The sequence below is a fragment of the Fundulus heteroclitus genome, chromosome 14 (assembly GCF_011125445.2).
Source record: "Fundulus heteroclitus isolate FHET01 chromosome 14, MU-UCD_Fhet_4.1, whole genome shotgun sequence".
NCBI classification, from domain to species: domain Eukaryota; kingdom Metazoa; phylum Chordata; class Actinopteri; order Cyprinodontiformes; family Fundulidae; genus Fundulus; species Fundulus heteroclitus.
The window spans coordinates 33,357,090-33,382,675 of NC_046374.1; the positions used below are offsets into that span (position 1 = coordinate 33,357,090).

A 25,586-nucleotide genomic window follows, 5' to 3' on the forward strand; every position below is an offset into this window, starting at 1 on the left:
ACTGGGCTGTAGTTACTCTCTTTAGCCCATTTCATGTAATTTATCTTAACATTCCAAACACATTTCTTACATCATATATCTGAAGTGTAGATAACAGCTTCTCCTTACCTACATCCTCTCAGACAACTAAATATTTCCCTAACAATAGTGAGATTTCAATGTTTAAATGTGCAGTAAATCTTAATACATAAGGAGCATGGAGGACCCAATACTGTACTTTGAGTAAGATTAGTGACACCAAGACTGAATTGTTACATAAGTGGTTGTCCATTTCATCATTCAAATGAGAACAATATACTATTGGTATATACTAGTAAGACAGCAGATAAAACTTTAAGATATGTTAAGGCCTATATTAAATTAATTTTACGACCAGATCAACAGATTAAATAATTTTTACTTTTTTGGTGTACCAAATTACCCTCGTAATGAAGTAATATTTTTTGGGCTAAGCCCCTGATGATAGGAATGTCTAGCTCTGCCCCTGGTTTGCACTAATTTACTAATGGACAGTGTGGAAATCTTTGTACAATAAAAGCAATGTAAATGGTGTTCCTCAGTTGTATTTGTCGTAATTCTTATTCTAGAAGTAGAAATAGTGAAATAAATAGCACTATCATTTTGTGAAATCCTAATTATGCTATTATAAATAAGCCAAAGTCTAAACGAAATATAGCAGTTGTTTAGGCAGCATCTAGTGTTGTTGTGCTGTATATAATGTAAAAGAAATATCACCTGCTATTTATACCTGAACTGCATCAGAGGGTCAACAAAAAAATTAAGCAATAATGACAACAAAATATTGGTAAAAGGGAAACCCTCACCTTTTCTTTTTCAGGCAGCTGTGGCTAAGAATCTGAATTTTTAATAGTCTAAGCTTACAGTCTTTGCTTTTCCATCTTTCCAGCAGTCTTCAGAACTCCTGCCTGCCACAGAGTATTTAGTTTTATAAAAGAGATTGGGTTTCTGTTGATAAATGCATTATACTTCAGAATTAGATGCTATTTTGAGATGCTGATGTTGGTTACTTACATTTCTCAAGTTCCACAAATCAAAACTCTCTCCTGTTTCTTTACAGAACTGCACTCAGTGGCTTTCACCTATTTTGCTGCAGATAATATTTAGTTTCTTAACTGGGACTAGTTTCGGAGCCTATCCCCATACTGGAGCGGCTGGGTTAGGGTCCAAAATCGCAAGAAGTGTTGCATTCCATTTGATGTCGGAAATCGGAAACCCCAGCTTCCGATCGGGAAAAAAAATCAACCATAAACGACCAGATACATTTTTCAAAGCCGATTGTCGGATCAAACATGGCAGCTCCTCGCATCAGCATAAGAAAAGCTGTGATAGAATATTTACAGGACACATTCGTAAGAGTGTGTCTAAAAACCAATGTCAGGTCTACATGTAGCGGCTGCCAATCTGAACCGAACAAATTAAAAATGGTGTTTTTATGTGTAAAGTATTAAAATGACATTTATAAGACACTCCGCGAACAAAACAACAGCTTTCCCGGCTGATGTCATAGTGGAACTCTAACCTTTTGTTTTTCATTTTGGAATCCCGACTTCTCCGACTGTGTTAACTGGAACACCTTTTACTCAGGTTTACTCTATTCCCAGCTCCTGTATTCGTTTTCCGAGGCACATTGAATGCAACAATACCAATAGAGCCACCAGGGATGGCCAGGGGTGGAGGTTTTAAAAAAGAAGATGGCTGGGATGTTGATATTTGTAGATAATGATGTAAAAAATAATCACAGTTTCCAACTTAATGATGAAATATTGATTATTGCTAAAAGTATTACGGGTACTTTTAGCATCATTCTGTGGTGGACATTTAAAGGAATTATTCCATGAAAAGAAAAAAACTGCTAAAATCTGCATTTATTATCATTATTATATTTAAATACCAACATAAAAATACAATTTGTAGCCCAAGTTATTAAGAGCCTCTTGTGGCTCCAAATTCACAGGTTGCAGACCCCTGGTCTATGCACATTAGATCATTAGTAACATTAAAAATCAAACAATAAACCAAAATCAAAATTTATGCTTCAGGCCCCTTTGAACCTAGGACCGCCTCTGCAGCCAGATAAGCTTATTACGGTACTTTGTTTTCAAAATGTTAACTGTACCGTTATTGGTCGATCCCAGGGGCCTGCAACCTTTATTGTCTAAAGAGCCATTTTGCCTACAGTCCACTTGAATTAAACTCGTTCAGAGCCGCAACTGTTGCCTGGCCTTTTGAAAAAAGACAAGTTATAATTTACAATAGGAAATATGTTGTCATTGTTAAAGAAACACCCTTTTAAGTCTATTTTGAGATTTAACAAAAAAAAAAGAGGATGGATGGAATGTTGATATTTGTGGATAATGATGTAAAAAAAATCATAATTTCCAACATAATGAAAAAAATATTGATTTGAGATTAAATATTACTGGCACTTTTATCATCCTTCTGTCTTGAAAATTAAAAGGAATTATTCCATGGAAACAAAACTGCTAAAACCTGCATTTATTATTATCCGTCCGTCCGTCTTCTTCCGCTTATCCGGGGTCGGGTCGCGAGGATAGCAGCTTCAGTAGGGAGGCCCAGACGTCCCTCTCCCCGGCCACTTGGGCCAGCTCCTCAGGAGGAATCCCAAGGCGTTCCCAGGCCAGCCGGGAGACATAGTCCCTCCTATGGTTAGATGGCTCGGGCATCTAACCAGATGCCCGAGCCACCTCAACTGGCTCCTCTCTATGTGGAGGAGCAGCGGCTCTACTGAGTCCTCCCGGATGACTGAGCTCCTCACCCTATCTCTAAGGGAGAGCCCAGACACACTACGGAGAAAACTCATTTCAGCCGCTTGTATCCGGGATCTCGTTCTTTCGGTCACGACCCAAAGCTCGTGACCATAGATGAGGGCAGTGGCGGTTCTAGACCAAATTTACCTAGGGGGCCAAGGTGGGGCCAGTGTTTTTTTCACAGGGGCACATAAAATAATGAAATCATAAAACAGGGCAATATTTAATCGCTTAATATGAAGTGAGACACTTGCGGCACTGATACTGCAGGTTTCAGATCCCTGATCTAGCAGATGAAAACTGTGATCCCAGCTCAATTCTGCTGAAGCTAAAAGTAAAACACCTTGATTTTTAAACCCTTGTTAGGGTGAAATTGTAAAGGTACAAAAAATAAAATTGGTCAAAGTGACAAATCAGGTGTGGTTTCTTCACCAATGCATATAATCGTAAGAAGTTTATTTAATATATGTCTTTAGTACAGGGGCCATAACAGGGGCCTGGACCATTTCTACAGGGGCACTGGCCCCTGTGGGCCCCTGTCTAGAGCCGCCCCTGGATGAGGGTAGGAACGTAGATCGACCGGTAAATCGAGAGCTTCGCCTTTTGGCTCAGCTCTCTCTTCACCACAACGGATCGGTACTATTATTATTTTTATTATTTAAGTATTATTATCATTATATTTAAATGCCATAATAAAAATATTATTTGTAGCCCAAGCAATTAAGAGCCACTGTGGAAGGTCCAAAGAGCCTCTTGTGGCTCCGGAGTCACAGGTTGCAGACCCCTGGTCTACGCACATTAAAAATCAAACAATAAACCAAAAGATATTAGTACACTGCAAAAAGGGAACTCAAAATAAGTCAAATTTTCTTGAAATTTGTGTATTTTTCATTGATGTAAGCAGGTAAATAAGACTATTTGCCAATGGAATAAGATTTTTGCACTTAAAATAAGAACAATTCATCTCCATCATCTTATTTAAAGGGCTGTTTATCTAATTATCTTATTTTAGGGGTAAATATACTCCTTCCATTGGCAAATGGTCTTAATTAGCTGCTCAAATCAAGGAAAAATACGCAAATTTCAAGAAAATTGTACTTACTTTTGGTTCCCTTTTTGCAGTGTAGGTGTTTAGTCAAGTATTTAAGATAGTTTTCTACAGGCAGGTTTACTGCAACAGTAGAATAAAATCCTGAAAATATGGCTTGTAGTTTCAGTGTGCCACCCCAAGAGTTTAAGGGGCCCCATCTGGCCACCCTGAACAACACGCCTCTGATTTCTTCTTCTTCTTTTCCTTTTATTGGCGGATCACAAACAACTTATAGGTGCATACCGCCACCTACTGTACATGAGTGTGTAGCTCTATGGTTCCACCTACTATATTCTATTTTTTTAATTTTGTGTTATGTAAAAATAAAAACAATGCTTTATTAATTACCATATTTTCCTCTCCATCTCCATCTCGCCCTAATATTCCCTTAATACTCCATTCTCTCCCATTTTCCATAATTACTTTCCTCATCCTCTCTCTTTCCGTTGCATATTTAATGCATTTCATCTGAACATGATCCACATTTTCTTTTCCTCCACAACCCTCACATATATCATTATTTCTCTTCCCTAGTATATACAAAAACTCATTCAGATATGTGTGTCCAGTTCTTAATCTAGTAAAAATTATCTCTTCCCTTCGGCTTCTTTCTCCATAATTTTTAATTATTACAGATTTTTGAACCCTATATAATCTTCTTCCTTTCTCATCTTCATCCCATATTTTTTTTGCCACATTTCTGTTTCTTTCTTTTTAATTATTGATTTCCCTTCCCCTTTCCCAAATGTAATCTCAACTACATTCTGCTTTCCTAAAGCCTTTTTAGCTAGCTTGTCTGCTGTTTCATTTCCTTTCACTCCTTCATGTACCGGTACCCAACAGAACAGAACATCTATTCCACATCTATATAACCTAAATAAACTCTGATAAATTTCTAATACAAGGTCTTTCCTATTATTTCCTCCTGAGTGAATACTTTCTATTGCAGCTTTTGAATCTGTGCAAATTACCACCCTGTCCGGTCTAACCTCCTGCACCCACTGTAAACTAAAAATAATTGCAAACATTTCTTCCTAAATAACATAAATAAACTCTGATTCGCCTCTAAGTGATTTCTAGCTTCGGGCCCCATTAAACCTAGGACCGCCTCTGTAGACAGATAAGCTTATTACGGTACTCTCTTTTCGTTCCTCCCCCATTTTTATTTATTTTTTACCCCCCTCCGCTCAGTGACGTCACGGAGCTGGAGCTCGCTCGTGCGGCTCCGTGTCAGGAGCTCGCGGAGGGAAACAGGGAAACAGCAGAAAGTCTTGGAGCGAGACGCGGAGCAGCGCCGCTTTCTCCCCGGACGCTGACGGCTCCGCCCGGGAACGACTTCTGGCCGCAGGGCGAGAGTTTCTACCCGACCCCGGGAGTCGTTCCGAGCGGAGAAGTTACCGCCGCTCAGGTGAACTCGTCCCCCCGGAGGGAGACGCGGGCGGCGTTGCGGTCGGTGTTCGCGACGAGGAGCCGTGAGGGTGGAGGTGGAGGTGGGGAGAGGAAAATGTCGCCGCGCTGAGCTCGGTTTTCACCCCAGAGGAGCAGCAGAGGAGGCGCGGAGGAGCGGCTGGAACATGGCCGAGGCTCGGTCCGAGGAGGAGGAGGAGAACCTGAGGAGAGACAGGCGGGAGCCGGTGGTCCGGAGACAGCCGCCCAGCAGCGGAGGTAAGGCGGCAGCAGCACCTGCTGACATCCCGGTCCATGGGAGAGCTGCCCCGGCCAGGGCCGGTGGAGAGGGTTACGGGGCCCGGGGCAGAACTGGGTCTGGGGCCCATCTTTGTTAAGCCCACCGCACCGATAAAAGCATCTTAATTCAGATTTAGTGGGAATTTGAGGTCCAGGTTGAATTAAATAAATTGTCTGAGTATAGAGAGACGTTTTTATGAGCAAATCAGACCCAAACCTGGACTCTCACCATCAGATTTTACCCAGGTTAACAAAACCGAGACACCAGGATTATTCTTTACGCTTTTGCAAAATTAAATCGCAAATTTTAATCTCGGTAAGAAATTTAAACATCTTAAAATCTTTTAACAAATGTAAAACTATTAAACAAATATATAATCCCTGGTACGTGTTAGAATTTGAGCATTGATGGGAGGCCCCTGATGTTTTTTTTTGTTTCTGCCTTGGGCCGGCTCTGGTCAGAGCCAAGTTGGCCATGTTACTCAGAATATAAAATAACTTTACCCTTTAGCTAGTCTGCATAACAACACATTTTGGGTGAAAACTAAATTAACGTGCGCTGGCCCTTTAAATGTGCAATGCTGTCCCTTTAAACATGGGTACTGTCCCTTTAAACGTGGGTACTGTCCCTTTAAACGTGGGTACTGTCCCTTTAAATGTGCGGCGCTGTCCCTTTAAATGTGGGTACTGTCCCTTTAAATGGCTCCAGAGGGACTCTGCTGTGGTATGTGGCGTGTTCCTGGGAAATTTAACACTGGGTTGATAAAAGAGGACCTTCCTCTCCTGTTTAGCTAAAATATCAGCAACTTAATGGCTCAACATAGCCAATCAGAAGCTGTAAATCAACCAGAATGATAAAAAATAACATTTTAAATGTTTTTATTTAACATTTGAGCCTTCTCGGGATGTTCTATAAGCCTTTATGTTTAAGCTAAACTCTGTTGTTGCGGCAACGGTCGACTCAGTTATGTTTGTCAGCAAAGCTGGAGAGCTTTCTAAAGATTACATTATTGTTTCTGGGGTAATTGACTCACTGAATATACATTAAACACCTGTGGCAAGTCCTAAATGCACAAAGAATTGCTAAATAATAATAATACAAGAATATTGCAGGGGTATTTAACTAATTTTCTCACTGGGGAGTAGTTTTATTCAGCCAAAAGAGAACATTTTGTTTCCTATCAAAGGTATTTTCGCTCTTCTAAACAATTATACAGAATTATGTGCTCTGAAACAAAAAAATATATATACTCGGCTTGTGTTGTTTTCAAATTCAGCATGTCGTCGTGTATGAAATGTGGCTATTTGGTCGTTTAAAAACATATATTAAACTTAGGGCTGGACGATAATTCAATTACGATATATATCGATCGATAGATCAATATATATAGTATGGTTCAAAATATAAAACAGGGGTCAATAAAAAGTTAAATAAAAGAACAGTGCATTTTAGCCTATCATGTAGATTAATACTACAGTCATTGCATCCTCCCAACCAATCACAAACCCAGGAAAGCTCCATCAGCCTTCAGAGAGTTCAGAGAGCACATGTTCTTTTTTCTTTTTTAACACTTACAGTTTTCGTAAAAAGTTGGTTGAATAAAGGGTTGTGTTTGAATCCATTTATTTAAAAATAGGTAATCAAGCAACAGCATAAATTGCCAGGGTTGCATTTAAAATGTATATTTTTAATTTTTTAGATAATTATCGATATCGATCAATATGATTTCTATTTTATCGATATGCTTTTTTTCTATATCGTCCAGCCCTAATTTAACTGTTAAATTGGTAGTAGGTGCTTTAATCAAATGTTTTTAGCCTTTCTTGTGAATGTTAGACTCCTGGTTGGACAAATATGCAGTCGCAGCAAGCTAGCTCACAGCGTCCTGCTATGTTTTTTTTGTAAATACATACAAATACATGCAAAATGACAAATAAAGTTGTCTAAGCTGGATTATTAACAATAACGCGCAGCAAAAAATGTGTTCTGAAGGTTGAACTTTAAATCTAGCTTCCTGGTTTTTACACGCAGTGACGCAGAGCGGCGTCCTGAGGGTGGAGCGCCTCGACTCCTTTAAACCGGCATTCCTTCGCCTCGCTGTCAGGCCCCAGCTCGCCCAGACTGAACCCGGGCAGCGGCTTCATCTTCACGTCTCTCTGACTGCCAGAATGCTTTCGGTTCGCTGGTAGAAACAGAAAGCAGTAATTTTTACCCCTCATCAGCGCATCGAGGCAGATTGTTGTCTGTGAGTCAGACGAGACGCCGATGCACCTTCTGCCCTGTGGTTAAGGTGGTTTTAATGACTTAAAATGGTCTTTTAGGCGGTTATAGTCCACAACAACAGCGGCTTCAGGTCCTAGCAGTTGTTTTGGTTTCCCTTCAAGGCTGTTTTTAAATGACCTTGGTTGCCAGGCTAAGAGCTTTTTGCAGGATTTGCAGTTCTGCGCTTGGCGGCTGGAGCCACAACAAGCCGGTTAAGGCCGTAAAGTCGCTGTTTTCGGTTATTTATAACAGGAAAATTACAGCTTACCAAAAACGTGGCGGCTGTAGAGTCCCTTTTATATGAGGTGACAGTTTTAGACTTTGATTTTTGGCCCTGAGTTCAAGAGGCGGGGAGTTTACGCGCAAGACAAAGCCTGACGTTTAACGTTTCTGCTTTATAGAGGGAGATGAAACGATAAGGAGTGTTGATTTTCTCCATGTTTACAGATCCGATAGGTTGTGTTTAGCCCTGAATGTCTGAGCTAAAACTTAGCAAAGTTTGATAATGAACGAAAGGTGGAAAGAGAAAATAAAGAAGTAAAGAAACCCGGCCGAACACCACGTTAAAGCAGATTAATTCAGTTTAACAAAAAGAGCAAAATGCTCCGTTTGGTTCAAACCGCGGCTGAGATAATAGCCCAGCAGTTTGTTTTGGTCTTTACTGATTAAGTTTACCTGGAGGGAAAAAAAATAAAATGTGAATATTAAGTCAAAATAAGCACAAAAGGTTGTTGTTTTGGTCATTTTGCTGCTGCTGTAATGTATCTCTGTCATGGATGCGCGTTTGGAAAGTGGAAGTGAGTCGGTTTTAAGTAACAGGGCATAAAAAGAGCGAGGAGCTCATGAATAAAGGAAGGTAACATCAAACTTAATTTATAAAAGGCTTTAATATACCATCAGGCACCCAAATGGCAAAGATAGAACCAATGAAAGCAACGATTAAAACATAAAAAGCAAACGACAGTGGAAACTAGAGCTGGGTGATATGGCGTAAAAATATAATCTTTTGATTTTATTCTACTAAATCTGATTTTTTTTTACTCCTTTTCGTTTCACGAAAAGAAATCATTTTGAAAAACGTATTTTCATGTCAAGCGTTTCTTCTGGGAGTCGACCTGAAATCAAAGCAGCTAAAAACAGGCTGTGAACCAGGCTGGTAAAACAAGATGGCCGCCCTGCCGCTGTAAACAGAGAAAATGTAACTAAATGTTGCTGCTGGTGGTTTTATTAAGACTGAGCCGAGAACAGACTCACTACGAACCAACTTTATAGAAAAACACTGAGTAAACGATCAAATTAAAGAGCTTTATGTTATGGTAAAAAGAGTTTTCTGTTTTATAATATTTATAAAATATATTTCCATAAACATGTGTTCAGCGTTGCTGCTGTTCCCTTCATGGGATCAAAATAAAATCCAGATTTTCCCGAATAATTAAATCTTAAAGAATTGTGAATTAGAATGAATCGATTTTAAATGGATTTATCGCCCAGATCTAGAGGAAAAGCTGGCCTTCTAAAAAGGTCAGTAAAGAGTGAGAGCATGAAACCATCTCTGAACCAATCAGAGACAGCCTCAGGTTTCCTCTCTGCCTCACAGAGGAAGCAAACAGGTTAGCATCGCTGAAGATAACTCCTCTTCCTCCTCTTCCTCCTATGAGGTGATGAAGACGTTCTGATTCGGGCGTTTTCTGACTCTTCAGCAGAGCTGCTCAGGTTATCGAGTTACAATCAGCAGCTCTGAGGACCGCTGGGCTGCAGGGTTCTCATATTTCAGCCTCCTGGATGCTAACGCTACTCCTCTGTGATGTTTTAGCTGCTTTTAGTCTCAATGTTTTCTAGTTTACTGAGGATTTTACAGAGCAGCGACGTCCAAGGCTTCAATTCTGACGTGTTTGCAGGTCTCAGAAATAACTTATGAATCTATTTATTTAATATTCTATTTATCTAATAATAACCTACAAAGAGGAGAAGCTAAATACGGCTCTGTAGGTTTGGCTTTAATGCATTAAAGTAACTTCAGATGGACTCTGGGCGGCAAATGTAGAGGCCCAGTGTGTTTTCTTTTTACCGGATTAGTTTTTATTTCCATTTGTTTGCAAGTTGAAATCTAAATTGCTGCTGGTTTAATCCTTGTTTTATTTTAAATGTTGGATCCTTTCATTGCTCTCAGACTGTGGGGCGGATCTGAACTTGGTTTCACCGACTCCTTCCCCTGTTCTTCTTCAAAGTCACTATTTTAACTCTCATTTTAATCATTGATTGCTTTCTTTGGTCAAAACACAACAAGCCCATTTCTAGCATTTAAGATGTTGAAAACAAGTCAATTATTATACCAACAAACCTGTTTACCCAGCTCTGTAGCCGAGCTTTAAAGGCAACATTTACAGTAAACTTCCTAGATTTTTAATCACTTTAGAGCTTTGATTTTAACATATTTAATCACACGTTCTGATTTTTGTGTTTGTGTCCTTTAAACATCCGCATCCTTTAAACCTTTGGCTATATTACAGCCATTTAGAGATGCGTTTATGGCCGTTAGCGCCTCGGTGCAGGAGGCAAACACCAGCAGAGGACCAGGTGACGTCGGTGTGATCACTGATCAACAGCCGGCTGCTCTGAAGATATAAAACCATGAAAATACGTTAAATTTTGTCGTTTCTATAGGTTGGATCTGGATAATTTATAAAGAAAACCAAACACTGCACAGCACCTAACGGATGAGCCTCGATTCACCTGCCTGGGTGATGATGGATGACGATGGTTAAATATAAAATAAATGGCATAATGGTCGATATTTTCTCTGTTGTCTGCGTAAACGCGCCATAAGGCCGCTTGTTGAGATGATCTTCAGGAATCCCTCTAAAACAGAGACGGTGGAACGCTCTGAGCGCCTCCATCCCATAATTAACCCTGACGTTTGGTAAACATGGGATGTTTTCCTCTGCTGCAACAGGTCAGAACCGCCGCGGCGTCTGCGTTGTCATGGCTACAGGAGACGGCGATAAACGAAGGTGTTCCAGGTGGTTTCATGGCTGCTGCAATCAGGAAATTAATGTTTTCTAATCTAGATTTTTGACCTTTTTTTAAAAAAAAAATCTGTAATCTCACTCTACAAGATAATCAAATTAAATATAAACATCTTTTCCAGATTATTAGATCATGAAAATAAAGTCAAATCTCCTTTTCTTTACTTGTATTATTGTGACAGAAGACCGATTTTGTTAATTTAGCTTGTGGCAAAGTTACCGTAGAGGTAGACCTCCTCCGTTAAGGTGTAAATCAACCAGAACAGAACCGAGACCAAAATGGGAAATATTCTCTCGCTAATCTCTGCCTTTAATTACTTGAATTACCTTAATTCTGCAGGTCAGAGCCTTCAGTTGAAGCCGGTTTCACGTTTACGAACAGAAGATGAAACATGGAGGGCTCCTCTCACCAGGAGAGCAGCAGAAAGCAGCAACGCTCTGCACCATCACTGGGAGTCTGGGTGCAGACGTGCAAAAAGCCTGGAAATAAACAAGAATACATCCTTTACTGCAGAAGGAAAATGTACCATGGAGCAGAGCTGGACAAGATGCATATCAGTCAAATAGAAATCCTATTGATCTATTAATATTTATCAAATATCTATTAATACGTTCAGCCGGGGCCATTTTATGCTGTGGCTTTATGTTTTTACATAAACACACAACTTTTGACCAGAACTGCAAGGTTTTAAAAAGAAAAGAAAAGAAAAAAGTGTTTTCTCTGAACTTTATGAAGGGGGCGGGGCTTGGTGACGGAACCTGGTCTGTGATTGGTTGGATGTGATGACTGTAGCGTTCAGGGGTTCCACAGGTTCTTAGAAAGTCTTAAATTCATAGGCTTATCATGTGCAAGTCTTACATTTATTTAAATATCTTACGCCCCTTTAACCCTAACCTCAAACGCACAATAAAATGTAGCGATACATCCTAATATCATATAAAGAGGAAAAAATTTAATGTTGTGGCCATGGGGGAGTAACTGTGATCTGAAACCCTTTCTAGGCTCATTATCCATTTTTACAAGAAACAAACTTGGATATTCTGACAACTTAAAGGCAGAGATGTGTGAGGAAAAAACGTCAATTAATCTGGAAATATAGCGTCTCTTCTGCTGGGTACAGGCTTTCTCCTCACCGTCTCAGATGTTTATTTAAAACGAAGCTTAATGCAACAAGTAAAACCTCTGACTCTCCAGTCAACCAATGCCACATTCTTCATAAAAACTTGCATCATTACGTCTTTTAAATCCGACACGCTTGTTTCTTCTGACTCACATTAACACGTTAAAAGCTGAACGATGAAATCTAACAGCATGAGTCGAAACATTTGGAGCGTCGTGGCTCCGCTCCCCGAGGACTCGCCTCAATCTGTTGTTAATTTTTCTGGCATCTGGAGGCTTTTTCTTTCCCTTTCAGGAGGATTTTTGTTGTTCTTTTGTCGCTCTGGCAAATGAAGCTCAGTGAAAACCTCAAGAAACAATTAAATATTGTGAAATATTAAACATTCGAGGCTCCGTTTGCCCGCCAACGACTGTCTTGGTGTCCGACGGCGATAAATGGAGGGTTTTAGTTTGTTGAACAAAGCAATTTTAATCAAAAAGTCGTGCATCTGAATAACTTTAAACCAAACAAGGCTTTACTAAACCTGAAAATAAGCCTCTATTGAGACTTTATTCAGGAAATTTGATCAGAATAAAGGTTAAATCATTTTTCTTTTATTTTGCAGAAAGTAATCCCTCAAAACAAAACAAGTTTAATACGGTTGAGAACTTCTTGGGTAGAAAAACATTGGGTCTTTTCGCTTTAACCTTTGACCTCTGAGCTCCTGCTGTGAAGACAGAAAGCGTCCCGATGACGAGCGCCGGGTAAAATCTGCTGCGTCGCTCCTCTGAGCGCGGAGCTGAGGCCAACATCTGGAAGCGTTAAACCCCCCCCAGACGACAGCCAATCACAGCCTCACTTCCTGGAGGCTCTCTGCCAATCGGGGGAGCCGGGCCAGAGCCGACGGGCGGTCCGGTTCGAGTTTCAGAGGCTGAGAAGATAGAGGAGCAGCAGACAGAGGAGCGGAGGAGATCAACTTTCCGCTTTTGAATTTGCAGAAGAAGAAAACAAAGGAAACGGGCTCAGATGAGCCGAGGTTTTGCTTCTTTAGGACTCTGAAGAGAACCGAGCCGACCTGGTTTAACGTGCAGACTGTGAGGAAAAGCAAGGGAGAGGAGGTAGGAAATGGAAAAAAATCTGATCCACGAAGGGAAAATCTTCCCCTCTCTAGTTTTTGTTCATCTGAAAGTCTTAAAAAAAGAAGTTAAGGCTGAAAGTTGAACCTGGATCTTTGTTTTCCTGTTTTTTCTTGCTTGATGCCGACCTTGAGCTGCCAGTTTGATCATCTGAGGGATGCGGCGGACTCTTCCTGTCATTGTTTAGCTTTTAGAGGATGGGACCTCTCCTCTGTCTGTCAGCCGCTGCCGTGACACCAGAATAAATACCAGGAAAGTTTTAACAAAGATGCAGCGAAGGCTCAGAGCTTTGTTCGCTATCTTCACGTTGCGGCCTCTTGCTGTCGTCTAAGAAAACTTTTAAACTGATTATTTATTCGTTTCAACACGTTTAAAGTAAAAACTAGTCCACGTCCTCGAGGAAAGAGATGGAAAAAAGCGGTTTGTGAGGTAAAGGTGGCGTCTGTGTCAAAGCTCCAGTAATAAGGGGGAAGAAAATAAAAGGCAGTGATTCATCTAGTGGAAACAGAAAATGAGATGAGCTCATCACTTTTTTTTTTCTGTGTTTGTGTGCAGAGCAGCCAGCCTGCAGAAGAAAACGTGCGTCTGTGAAGCTTTCTGTGCTGATGTGTTTGTTTTGTGCAAAAAAAAGGAGCAGGAAGCAGAGCAGAGGTGTCCCAACCTGTGGCCCGGGGGCCTTTTGTGGCCCGCTGAATGATCTTGGCCGGCCCCCAATCACAGATCAGACTGGCCTAAATTTGGTTCAGCCTGTTCAGACGGTTGAGGCGAAACACTTTGGCAGTTTTCACCGATACAAGACCTTTAAAAAAAGAGACAAATTAAAATGTTCCTAAAAGGGAAAATATAATGTGCAACATTTTTTTTTTTTATGTTTTATCGGCCAAATTTTTTTTTTAAATACTTTTTTATTGAGCATCAGTGTTACATCATATAATTTCAATTACAAGAGACATGATACTCATATTTATATTTTAACCCCCCATCCCAAGAACATTTGACACCAATCCAGCAAGAGTAGATAATTGAAGGTAATACAAAAATAGATGAGAGCAGTGTAAAAAAAGAAAAATATATTATATATAAAAAAATGTGTATGTATGTATATGTGTGTGTGTATATATATATATATATATATATATATATATATATATATATATATATATATATATATATATATATATATATATATATATATATATATATATATATATATATAATCAGTTTTATGTCAGCGATGAAACAAACAAGCAGCTTAAGATCAGTGCTTAGTGCTAATAAGGCATACCATCAATTTTGAGAAAATTTAAGGATTTTAAGTGCGCCTTATAGTCCGGAAAATACGGTGTACACTATACCCAATCATACCTTTCGTGACAAATCACTATATATGATATATAGATAAATAAACCGGCCTGCTGGAATGCCCTGCTTCCTGATCATATAAGTGGCCGGTTGAATTCCTGTGCTGTGGACAAACACCCAGCATGTTTCACAGACCCACTGCAGCTCTTAGGGTGACGACGACGTGGACGAAAAAAGGGAAAGTTGCGTCATTACAGCCGATGACGTTGTGATATTCACCAGAACGTCTAGGTGCTCGTTTTCTCTGACGCTCTTTATTTTCAGAAAGCTGCCAAACGGTTCAGTTTACAGATGAAACTCAATCCGCCTTTCTTCTTCTCCCCCAGGTCGCCCCGACAGACGTAAACCGGAGCACCGCCTCAGGTAGGAGGTTCCTCTGCCCTTCGTCTCTTCTGGTTCTGCTGGGTCCAGGAAGTGTGCTTTTTATTTATTTTTTTATTTCTCCCACATGTAGGAGGCAGCTGGGTCCGAGGGGACGGGTGTCTGACGTTGAGTCTTTCTGATCTCAGCCCGTCTGACCCGTAGTTTCAGATAAAAGTGTGGATTATCAGGCCAAACAGAACAAAAGGCCTTTAACTGCAGCTCCTGCTGCCTCGCAGACTTCCACGTTTAGCTTTCCTCCCCTCTTACTCACTCCTCAAAGTATTTAGGCTGTTGGCTGGTTGGCATGGGGACCTGTAAAAGTCATCGGGTTTAAAGTCCCCCCCTCCCCCCCAGTTTGAGATTATTCATTAAAAACAGGCGAACATGAGCCGTCACTTTAACCCTCTCTGGCTCTGCACCGTGTTTTTTTTTTTTTTCTCGTGTTAATTAAGTGACGTCCTTTAATCAGAGGCTCGCTCTGCAATAATTACCTGCAGCTCCTGACCTTCAGCTAAACACATGTTTAAAGCAGCAAAACAAAGAAAGCTGTGAGTGCAGAGCACCGCAAACAAAACCCCCACAGAGGATGACTCAGGGCCTTCAGATGCATCACAAAAAAACTGGTTTTAACTTTCCTGTAGGGCTGGGCGATGCATCAGCTTTATCTATTAATTCAAATTTACAGTTTAGTAAGATTTAAGTTTGGGAAAATCAGGATTTTATTTTGCAAATACTCTCATTGGGCTTCCATGAAGAGAGAAGCTTGCAATACTGAAGATATGTTTAGGAAAATATAGACTGTAGGTCGCTCTGGACTACAAGTCCCATCAGTCAAAAAATGTGTCATTAAGAGGGAAAAAAAAACATATGTCGCAGTAAGACATTTATTTCACACAATCCAAGACTAAAAACTGACATTTAATCTGGTAAACCAATTTATTAAATCACACAGCTGCATCTACAACCCGCTGAATAATATAAAACAGACCTGGGAGAATGAATGGAGTAAATTAGTAACTACAGTAATACAGTAATGTCAGAATGTTTTTTTGTTTTTTTACCATAAGAAGAGACAGTTTATTAATTTCTTTCTTTTTTTCAAGTTAGTTTGAAGTTACACCAGTAAAGTGAAGCCTGTTCTCAGTTCATTGTGTAAAACTGCTAGCAGCAAACATTTAGTTTTATCGTCATTGTTTACTACAGCAGGGCCGCCATCTTGTTTTATAAACATGTTTCACAGTTTCGATTTATTTGCACTTTGATTTCAGGTCAACCGTAAAGCAAGTTTTTAAATTAATTTCTTTAATCTTTTTTTTTTTGTGAAATGAAAAGGACAAAGAAAAATTTAATATAATACAATCAGAGATTTTATTTCTGAGCCCCACTTCCCTGTAAAACTAGACTTTGAAAAATTACTTCTAAGTCAAAATGCAATGGAGACTGAGAAAAAGGAAAAGCATTCGTAAATAAATACTGATTAGGAAACTTAAATGTCCTAATAATAAAATATCACAAGGCTTTATAGGCAGGTGATAAATGCATCTAAAGGTGAAAATCACCAATTACATGTGAGGTATGATGCTTATAGGAGAGTTAGCATATTTACTTTAATCTTGACTTAGTTCAGATGCCAAGCTGTAGTGCAGCTTTCCAGCTCCTAACTTAAAGTAAATGCTAATGTAATGCTATGACGTTAGCGTTAAGTTGTATAAAACAGTTTAAATCATTCTAATTAATTGTTTGTGCAGTTAAACTGATATTCCTGTTTGGCTTCAGTCAGCTGCTAAAGTTCAGCCTCAGGTGATGGACTTGTTCCTGCCTGTCCTCCTTTACTGAGGCTGGAACAAGGAGAACAGCCCTAAGCTGCTTTAGATCATATTTCTCTGCTAGATTACAGCTTTATTATTGGTTAAATAGTTAAATATGGAGTTACCTCAGGGCTTGGGCCAACCTTCTTTACCAGCAGTGTGCTTCCACCTGCGTCTAATCAGTATTCACTTTATTTCTGGCTACAAACAGCCGTATTTCTCCCTGAAGCCTGATGAATAAAGTCAATTTCTTTGACTGAGATCATGTCTTCATCACTGAAAAGCTCGACTGGCCGCTGAGTTCGGCTCTGTTGAAGGCTTCTTCCTGTAAAAAGTCCCAATGCTGCACATCTGGGACCGTGTGTTGGCTCTAAATATGACAATATTATTGGAATAATGGTTAATTGTCTTTAATTTAATACAATTAGGACAGCATGGGTCCTATATAACCAAATATAAATGACAGTGATTTGTTTATTTTTTACCTTTTTATAGACCGTTGCTGTAATTTGGCGCTGTTTGAATAAAAATGAATGGTATAGAATTGAAGAACTTTATTGTGGCGGTTGCATTTGTCTGTTGGAGTATCATAAAAACATTATTCGATTATTAATTTTTCACAATTCAGAATTAATGTAAATTGTTCTTTGATCAATAAGAATGAGAGAAAAAAATATTTCTGTTCACATCATTAAGATGAAATAATAGTCATTGATTTTTACATAATTTTGTTCCTCTGTAATTCTCCATTCTTAGAAAATTACCAATATAACCTTTATATTAATAATACATTTTATTTAAAAGGCACCTTTCTGGACACTCAAGGTCATCGTACAAAAAAGATAAAAATGCAATGTCAGTGTTTTTGCAATGTTTTTGCATTGCAAATGCAATGTTTTAACTGTATGGTTTTTAGATTTTTTTTCAATAATATATATTTATATAGATATATGTAGTCATTTTTCTATGTGCAGCACCATCAAACATCAAACTATGAGAAAAAAGCAGGTTTTTACAGTTTAAAGGTGTTAAACATGCAAAATTATTTATTGCAAAGAAAAAAGTCCAGGGTTATTTGGTGAATTCAAAATAATGTATAACATTTTGCTTTCTCTGCGATAATAAAGATAATTTACGTGCATCCTGGTATTCACTTTGCATTGCTCTTTTAGGTTTTTCACTCCTTTTTAACTCTTAGTGGGACCATGACAGTCCTGAAAATTTCTTTCATAAAATATATGGAACCTGCAGTAATTAAATGTCCTGCTCTCTTTACACAGTGACCTTTATGGGTAAAATAAATATCGTTTTAGTATTTTAGTCCCTTCTTCAGTGGACGCTGCCTCCAGTTTGGCTGAATGATTCTGTATTTTTGCACTTACAAAAAAGAGATAAAGTTTCCATTGAACAATGCAGTTTCAGAATTTGTTGCATATTTTCAGGATAAAAATCTTAAAATAATCTAATTACCTGCACACAGTCCACCGGCCAGCATCTAGCCGTTATTTGTGGTGGTTGTTGGTTCTATGAGCCTTTCTGAACACCAGCTGAGCTGCTTTGTCAGAGCAAATATCTTTAGCATCTGGTAGAAATTCCTAATTTATCCAGAGAATATATTTTAGTGCTGATTAAATGTCCAGAGATTATTGTGAACACGTCAACAGGCCTTTTAATTCCAGCATCTTTTAAAGAAAACGTATTTTTCCACTGGGGGTTTTTATACCTCTGAGGTTCACCCACCTGCTTGCTCTCCTTCAGAGACTCCTGCTCGCTGTAAAGCGTATTTTGGTATCTAGGACAGAAGTCTGGGCCAAAGGTTTTGCACATTTCTTTTTTTTTCTTTCTGAACATCTGGGCTGTTAAAGTGCAGAACTGGCTGAGTTTTACCACCGTTTTTTTATCCCTGTTTTTGTGTTTCAGTCTCTGCCCGCTCTGCTCTCGGCCAGGCGTGATGTAATGGAGCGAGATCCGTAAAAACTGTCTGCCGGCCTCAACGCAGAGGCACCAGATTCTGACTTAAAACTATGAAACCGGTCAGAAATAAGCGCTGATATCACAAAACACGTCTGACCAAAAAAACGGAAACTTTATAGCGCCTCATTTACCGCATTTCACTTTAATAAGTGGTTATTTTTCTGTAAACTATGTAAGCAACAACACAAGATAAGATGCTTTTTTTTTATCAGAGGTTAATTTGTCTGTGTTTATAGAAAACTGGACAAGGAGAACCTCCAGTAAAGAAAGCTTTGGATCCAAAACGAGTCAGAGATTCATCTTTGCGTAAACTGAGTTTCTCTGTCATCTTTTTTAATCTGTCTTAGAATATTTTCCTTTAAAGGTCTTTAGCCACGTTATATGTTTATAAAAAAAGACCAAAAACCGTTTGATCATGATAAAATAAGGTTTTATACACCAAACCTCCATCCTGATGGTGTTTTTTGATCGTCCTTTCTGTTGATATAAATAGCCCCATGGGCACGATTAGTAAATATAAACAGAAGTGGCGCCATCTAGTGACAGTATCGCAGAACTGTCATAATGCCGGTTTGCTTATTTTATAAATCAAAATTAAATAATGACGGACTGAGCCTGACCCTCTGCAATGCCTCGCAGTAAAGCAGCAGCTCAGCGTGATCGAAGACCAACGTTATTAATTAAATAAAAGATCTACAGTAACTTTAAGAGCCTCATATCAGAACATTTACTCACGTCAGTCAACTCTGCGGTCACATCTTTTTTTCCACTGGATCTTGAACCTCTTTTCATTGTTTCGCCGGAGATGCTAACAGCTGTTAGCCTCTTCCTTGTTTATCCCTTGCTGCGCATTCGCAGTACGTACTTCCATTTATATTATAAATAAACACAAAATGCTTTGTTTACTAACAAACTGAGCAAAAACAAAGCATAAAACACCAAAAATAACAACTAATACACCAGCTGGACGTGATAAAAACTTTGTATGCAACCAGAGTGAGCAGATGACATATATAAATTTAAAAAGTCAAATAACGTAGCTCTGCACCTTTAAGAGCCGACGGCTTTGGCTCCGTTTCAGACTTTCCTATGATCCTGGAGCTTCTGAAATATCTTGAAACCTTCTTTAATGATTAAAGTCCGATTTTTATCGACTCGGTCGAGGAAAAGTTTCTTTGTTCTGTGTTTACAGACAGTTTGGACACGACTGATGTTATTCTAGGGTGGATCCTTGGCTTCTCAGCTACTTTCTTCCTTCTTGGTACCAGTTTGATCCAGATTTCTTTCTTTTTAGTGCTTGTTCTTTGAGTAAAAAGATCTGAAGTTATTGATTTAAGTTCACTTTAAAAACACTGTTTATTATCTGTATATTTTGCGCATTTCTTGTTATATTTAATCACTACCATCCTCATTTTTGTTTTAACATCAATTTATTGAAAATGTCAGGTTATTCCTTCGTTTTTTGGTGAATTTCACTCGTTTTTATCCAGAAAAAAAGACAGATGTGGGAAAATTAGATCTAAGAGCTATTATCCTGACTAAACCACCAGGGGTTTGTTCACATGTTTATTGATATTTTGTTTAATTTGTCAATATTTTAGTTGTTTATGTGTGAAAATACCATCCATTGCACCACGTTTTTCTGCATGTACATAAATTATCAGACTGGATCCGAACCAAATAACTTGTAGAAAGTAGCAGTAATGAAGACGTTGATCATAACCAGCACTGAGAGCATGAGGAGGGTAGAGATTGACCGAGGCGTTTCTCTCTGCTCTGTCTGCAGCCAGGGTCCTCTGTCCTCCATCAGAGCCGTCATCAAGAGAAGTAAGTAGAAACCTCTTCTCACCTTTTCTGTGACATTGGTTCACTAAAAGCCGCCTTAAAGGCAGATTTACTGCAGTTTGACGAATCAGAGAAACGGACTTCTGGTTGTGAGATCTGATGATTATTGAAGCACTTTGACTGTAAACCAGAAACCAAGGCAGCAGATACTGAAAGGATCGCAGCGTTATCCTTATTTAGGCGTCAAGGCTTCTGTCCCCGACTGTTTATCTGAGTTTTTTAAAACTCGTAACAATGTTCGTCAAAATGCATTCGTGTGGTTCATGGGTTTGCAACCCAAAAACGGGGAGAGTTCTTGTTTTTCATGCAGAAGCGGCTCTGATTTATCAGTGTTTGACCTGCAGATCAGAGCTGATCTCAGGTCAGCTGACTGGTGCTTAGATGCTGTTTAGCAAATAAAAAACCCTGCAGCAAAGATTTCAAACTTTAATCAAACCACTGATCAGCGTTGTTTGGATTTGGACCTTCTTAGGGGTGCATTTACTTATTATTATTATTATTATTATTATTATTATTATTATTATTTGCTGTTATTTTTCCACTGTTACACAAGCTGTACACTTTATGCTGTTGGAAACGACTAATTTAGCAAATAAAAAACCCTGCAGCAAAGATTTCAAACTTTAAGCAAACCACTTATCAGGGTTGTTTGGATTTGGGCCTTCTTAGGGGTGCATTTACTTATTATTATTCGCTGTACACTTTATACTGTATCAAAGTGTCTTATCTTCAGCGTTGCCCCGTACAAAAGATAAAAGATACAGTAGAATATTAAAAATGTGGGGGGTGGACTCACTTTTGTGAGACATTGTAGCTTCTAAAATAAGGACACGTAGCCTTTTTAATGCTCCGCATGTCCTGCTTCTATAAAGTTGGACGTTTTCTTTTCATGTGTATCAGGTCAAAGTTTTAAAGCTGGATCATCTTATGAAATCTTCTAAATATCCTGGACGTCTGTAGCAGAGTTTTAATACAGCCGTTTGGAGACAAAAGTTTCTGGCACAACTTCACCCGCCTCCAAGGTCAAAGATCTGAAACGACTAAAGTACTCAGGAAGCAGATTTATTAGCTGTGCTACCGGGAGTTTGGTTTAAAGACATTAAAATAGCTGTTTAAAGCTGCTTTTAAACATCTTAGTTGCATAAAAACACTTTTTTTCTGGTTATTGGCCGTGTTCATGAGAGGCTGCAGATGATCCAGAAATGACGGGTCAGCTTTAGAGCTCCAGCCTAAGGTTCAAGGTTCCTTTATTTGTAGCTGAAGGTAGTTTTGGTTTGGTTTAAAATAAACTTTTACAAACACACACACACAGAGTGGGAAACAAAGAAGAACAGAGCTCGACGTGATCGAAGCCATAAAATATAGCCGTTCTCAAAGTGCTCAAGAATCCACAGATCAGAACCAGATGGAGCTGCAGTCCTTGGCGAGTTTCTGCCATCGCGGCATTTTGTTTTTCCTCAATCCCTTTTAATATTTTCCCAGTGTTTGTTGCTCTCATTTAACTTTGTGTGTTTGTGCTGTTTCTTTTTTATCATTATTATCTCTTGTCAGCTTCGAGGTCCACCACTGTGTCAGAGGCGCCCAGAGACAGAGAAAGAGAAAGAGACAGGAGGTAAAACTTACATCTCCTCAGAAATAAATCCAGTGTGCATGCACTTTAAATAACGCTTGATTTAAAGACGTTTCTGCCATTTTTACACGTTTCTGCAATTATAACCCTGAATTCAGAGCGTCCCTAATCATCTGAACAAGTTTTCACTTTCATGGCTCTTTCTGGAAGGATTCCTTTAATTTAGGATTAACTCAGCTACATAGTGATGAACCTCCTATCTGCTGCTCACCTCCGTCCAGTTAGAGCCTCGCTTTAAAAACAATGGACGCTACGCAGAACGTTTTAACGTTTACAGCCCTGTGCGCTGAAAGGTTTACAGTAAATGGTAATCAGGTTCAAATTCTGGATTTATTGATTCATTTTACCAGAACATGATTCAGTTTGCAACAGACCTGTTTTTAAATTAGAACGGTTTTGAGCAGAACCTAAAAATATAGAGTTCCGTTTCTTTAGACGGATACAGTTGTCCAAAAATAACAGTTTTATTTTTAAATAATGTTCGATCTGATTAACAGGAAACAATTAAAACTAACAATTACATATTAATTACTAAGAACCTTTATGGCTAGATATTAATACCGCTACAATTACAACTTATTTAACTTTAACTGAAATATTTGTTCCTTTAAACCTGATTCCTTGATGCTTTATTAGTTTATAAACAAATTGATTTTTCCTTCTTTGCTCATCAGCCAATAACTTGTTTTCCTCTTTACCACTTCCTGTTGTATGTCGGTTGCTAGGCGACCAGAGATCACCATCTTAGCCGCGGAGCCGCTGCCCTCCACATCCTGGTTTCCAGGAGCTGCCGCAGGAATCCCGCCTCCTCCTCCTCCACCCGCACAAATCTGGGGAGCCACGATCGCTCCGACTATTCAGGTGAGGGGGATTGGGTCTGGTAGATGATGCATCCACCCTAAAACACGCCCATTTCCTTCTATTTATAGGTTTGGCATTGAGCGTACAACTATTACTGCTGTCTGATTATTTTTTGACTGTGATATCTTGCTGTGTGTTATGTGTACCGCATTTTTTGGACTATAAGTTGCATCAGTCAGAAAATGTGTCATAAAGAACAAAAAAAAAGGTATATAAATCTCACTGGACCATAAATCACATTTATTTAGAAATTTATTTCACGCAATCCAAGACTTAAAAACTGGCATTTAATCCGGTCAGGCAATTTATTAATTTACTCAACTGCATCCACAACCGGTTGAATAATATGAAATGGGGTAAATTAGCATAACAAGCTAACAAGCAGAAAGTTCTCGTTAGCGCATTTAACGGCCCGTTACGCTGAAAGTTGTCGTAATTACGCCTAAATCAGACCGTGAGCGTAACGGTGCTACGTGCTAAGCTAACAGTACGACACGTATGTTTCAGAGCAACATAAAGCTGACTTAAATCAGAAGTTGTAAACGGTTCGGACATCAGAGCTGTAAGCTAGCGCTAGCTGCTGTTAGCTAGCGCTAGCTGCTGTTAGCTAGCGCTAGCTGCTGTTAGCTAGCGCTAGCTGCTGTTAGCTAGCGCTAGCTGGTGTTAGCTAGCGCTAGCTGCTGTTAGCTAGCGCTAGCTGCTGTTAGCTTCACAGACGGCCCAATAACAGGTTCTGTCGCGGTCTGGTTCCTTCAAGCTGCATCACACAACGCTCTGCTGCATGAATACAGACTGAAACAATGAAACAAGAAACATGTGTTCAGTCTTTGTTGTCTATAAGTTAATGTTTTAATTCATTATTAAGTGGTACAGAATAGTTTTCACAAGCCTAGAGCGCCCTCTTGTGGCTACAGACAGTAATGTTTACCCTTGGTTCGTGTTGAATTACCATTTATATTTGATACACAAGTCACACCTGAATGAATATAAGTCACAGGATCGACCAAACTATGAAAAAAAGTGCTTCTTATAGTCCAAAAAATACGGTAACTGTGTATTCTGAGCCTCTTCATAAATTTTGTCATGGTAACAGATAATAACAACAAATTTTCTTGATTCTTGTGTGTATAAATTGCTGTCAGCGGTTCTGGTTGTTTTTGTTTTAGCTGCCAGGTTTTAAAGTCTGGGAAACTCATTTTGTTTCACCGTCGCCTCCTTCCTCAGCCGCCTCCTTCCTACGAGGAGGTGATCAGGGAGAAAACGCAGGAGCAGGTTCTCCTCCCTCCTGCTCCGTCCTCTCCTCCGGTCTACAGGACAACCATCGCCACGCAGACCGACCCAGGACCTGCTCCTGGGCCCGAGGAGAACCGCGGTGAGTGACTCCTTCTCTCTCCTTATGTTCTCCTGTTCGTCACTAAAAAGGCCGACGTCTGTTTCCGTACCCAGAAAGGAGACAAGCGAGACCGCCCCGCCCGCCGCCCCCATGCACTCCCAGATCAACCAGCGTTGATGACTTCAGCGTCGCCTCCGGCCAATCAGCAGTCGGCTCCTCTGAGACGAACAGCGTCGCTACAAACACGCCTCCTGAGCTTGTAGCCTGCAGCTCTGCAGACGCCCAATGCTCCGCCGTCCTCACTGAGCAGCGTTTACCTTCAGCCTGCGGGACTCAGACCGACCAGCGGCTCCAGAGTTCTCCTCCAGGGGACGCGGCTCCTCCTCATGTCCAGCCGGAGCCTCCCAGGCCACGCCCTCGCACTAGGCTAAGTGGCCGGCCGGTCAGCAGCGAGGTGAAAGTCCAGACGTTGGTGAAGCTGCGCGACGACGGTTGCGCCACGCTAGCTGCCCGGGGCGACGGCGCAAAGCCAGAGGAGAGCCAGGGGAGGTACCTCCAGGAGCTGCTGGAGGCGTTCAGCTCCGACGACTGGGGCTTCCCCGAACACCACGACGGCGGCGGGGGCAGCCGGTCAGAGAGCGAGGAAGAGGACGGCGAGGACATGGCGACGCTGAGAGCCAGGATCCAGGCGTTCGAGCAGCAGCAGCAGGTCGCCGCTGGTAGCCGTGGAGACGCCGCGGACATAAACGCCGGGAGCGTCGAGGGTTTTGTCGTTGCTAAGAGACCCGAACCGCGACCACGGCCTCGCCTCCAGGGGCAGCCGGCCAAGTCCGTCCCGCCTGTCATTGCTCCCAAACCCAAAAGCTTTTCACCGCCTCCCAAACCCTCCAGCAGGGGGTTCTGGGAGGACGGAGCCGCCCCTGAGGCTCCGCCTCCTGCAGAACCGACAAAGTCCGACCCGGGATCAGAGCTCAAGACGCCCCAAACCGGCGAAAAGCCCTCCGTGTCACCGAAACCTCAGAGCGTTACCGAACCCGCCCCTGTCCCGGCGCCGAGGCCTCCTCCGCCCAAACTCACGCACTCCGTCAGCGCCGGCTCCTCCCCGCCGAACCCCAGACCCCCCCGCAGGCCTCCGGTGGCCCCCAGAGCGAGCCTGGGAGCTCCTCCTCAGCAGGAAAGGAGCTCAGCGGAGGCAGGAGGTGAAGCTGCGCAGGACAGCGTGACCCAACCCGGTGGGTGTTGTTTTAAGTCAGCTTAACATTTACATCTGGAGTCACTGATCACATATTCACACTTTTTCCTCCCAAGAAGTGAGATAAA

The 25,586-nt window shown here is 40.6% G+C and overlaps 1 protein-coding gene across 1 annotated transcript in view; it reads left to right on the top strand.

Annotated features, from left to right (window-relative positions):
* Nucleotides 1-5,059: 5,059 nt before the first annotated feature.
* The window catches only part of LOC105920087 (SH3 domain-containing protein 19), a 32,248-nt gene continuing 11,721 nt past the window's right edge, over nt 5,060-25,586 (top strand). The window contains exons 1-7 of the mRNA XM_036146908.1: nt 5,060-5,544; nt 14,779-14,815; nt 20,384-20,424; nt 21,994-22,054; nt 22,798-22,933; nt 24,158-24,305; nt 24,380-25,498. Of these exons, the coding sequence (XP_036002801.1) occupies nt 5,454-5,544; nt 14,779-14,815; nt 20,384-20,424; nt 21,994-22,054; nt 22,798-22,933; nt 24,158-24,305; nt 24,380-25,498 (1,633 nt within the window). The 5' untranslated portion in view covers nt 5,060-5,453. The remainder of the gene's footprint in view (nt 5,545-14,778; nt 14,816-20,383; nt 20,425-21,993; nt 22,055-22,797; nt 22,934-24,157; nt 24,306-24,379; nt 25,499-25,586) is intronic.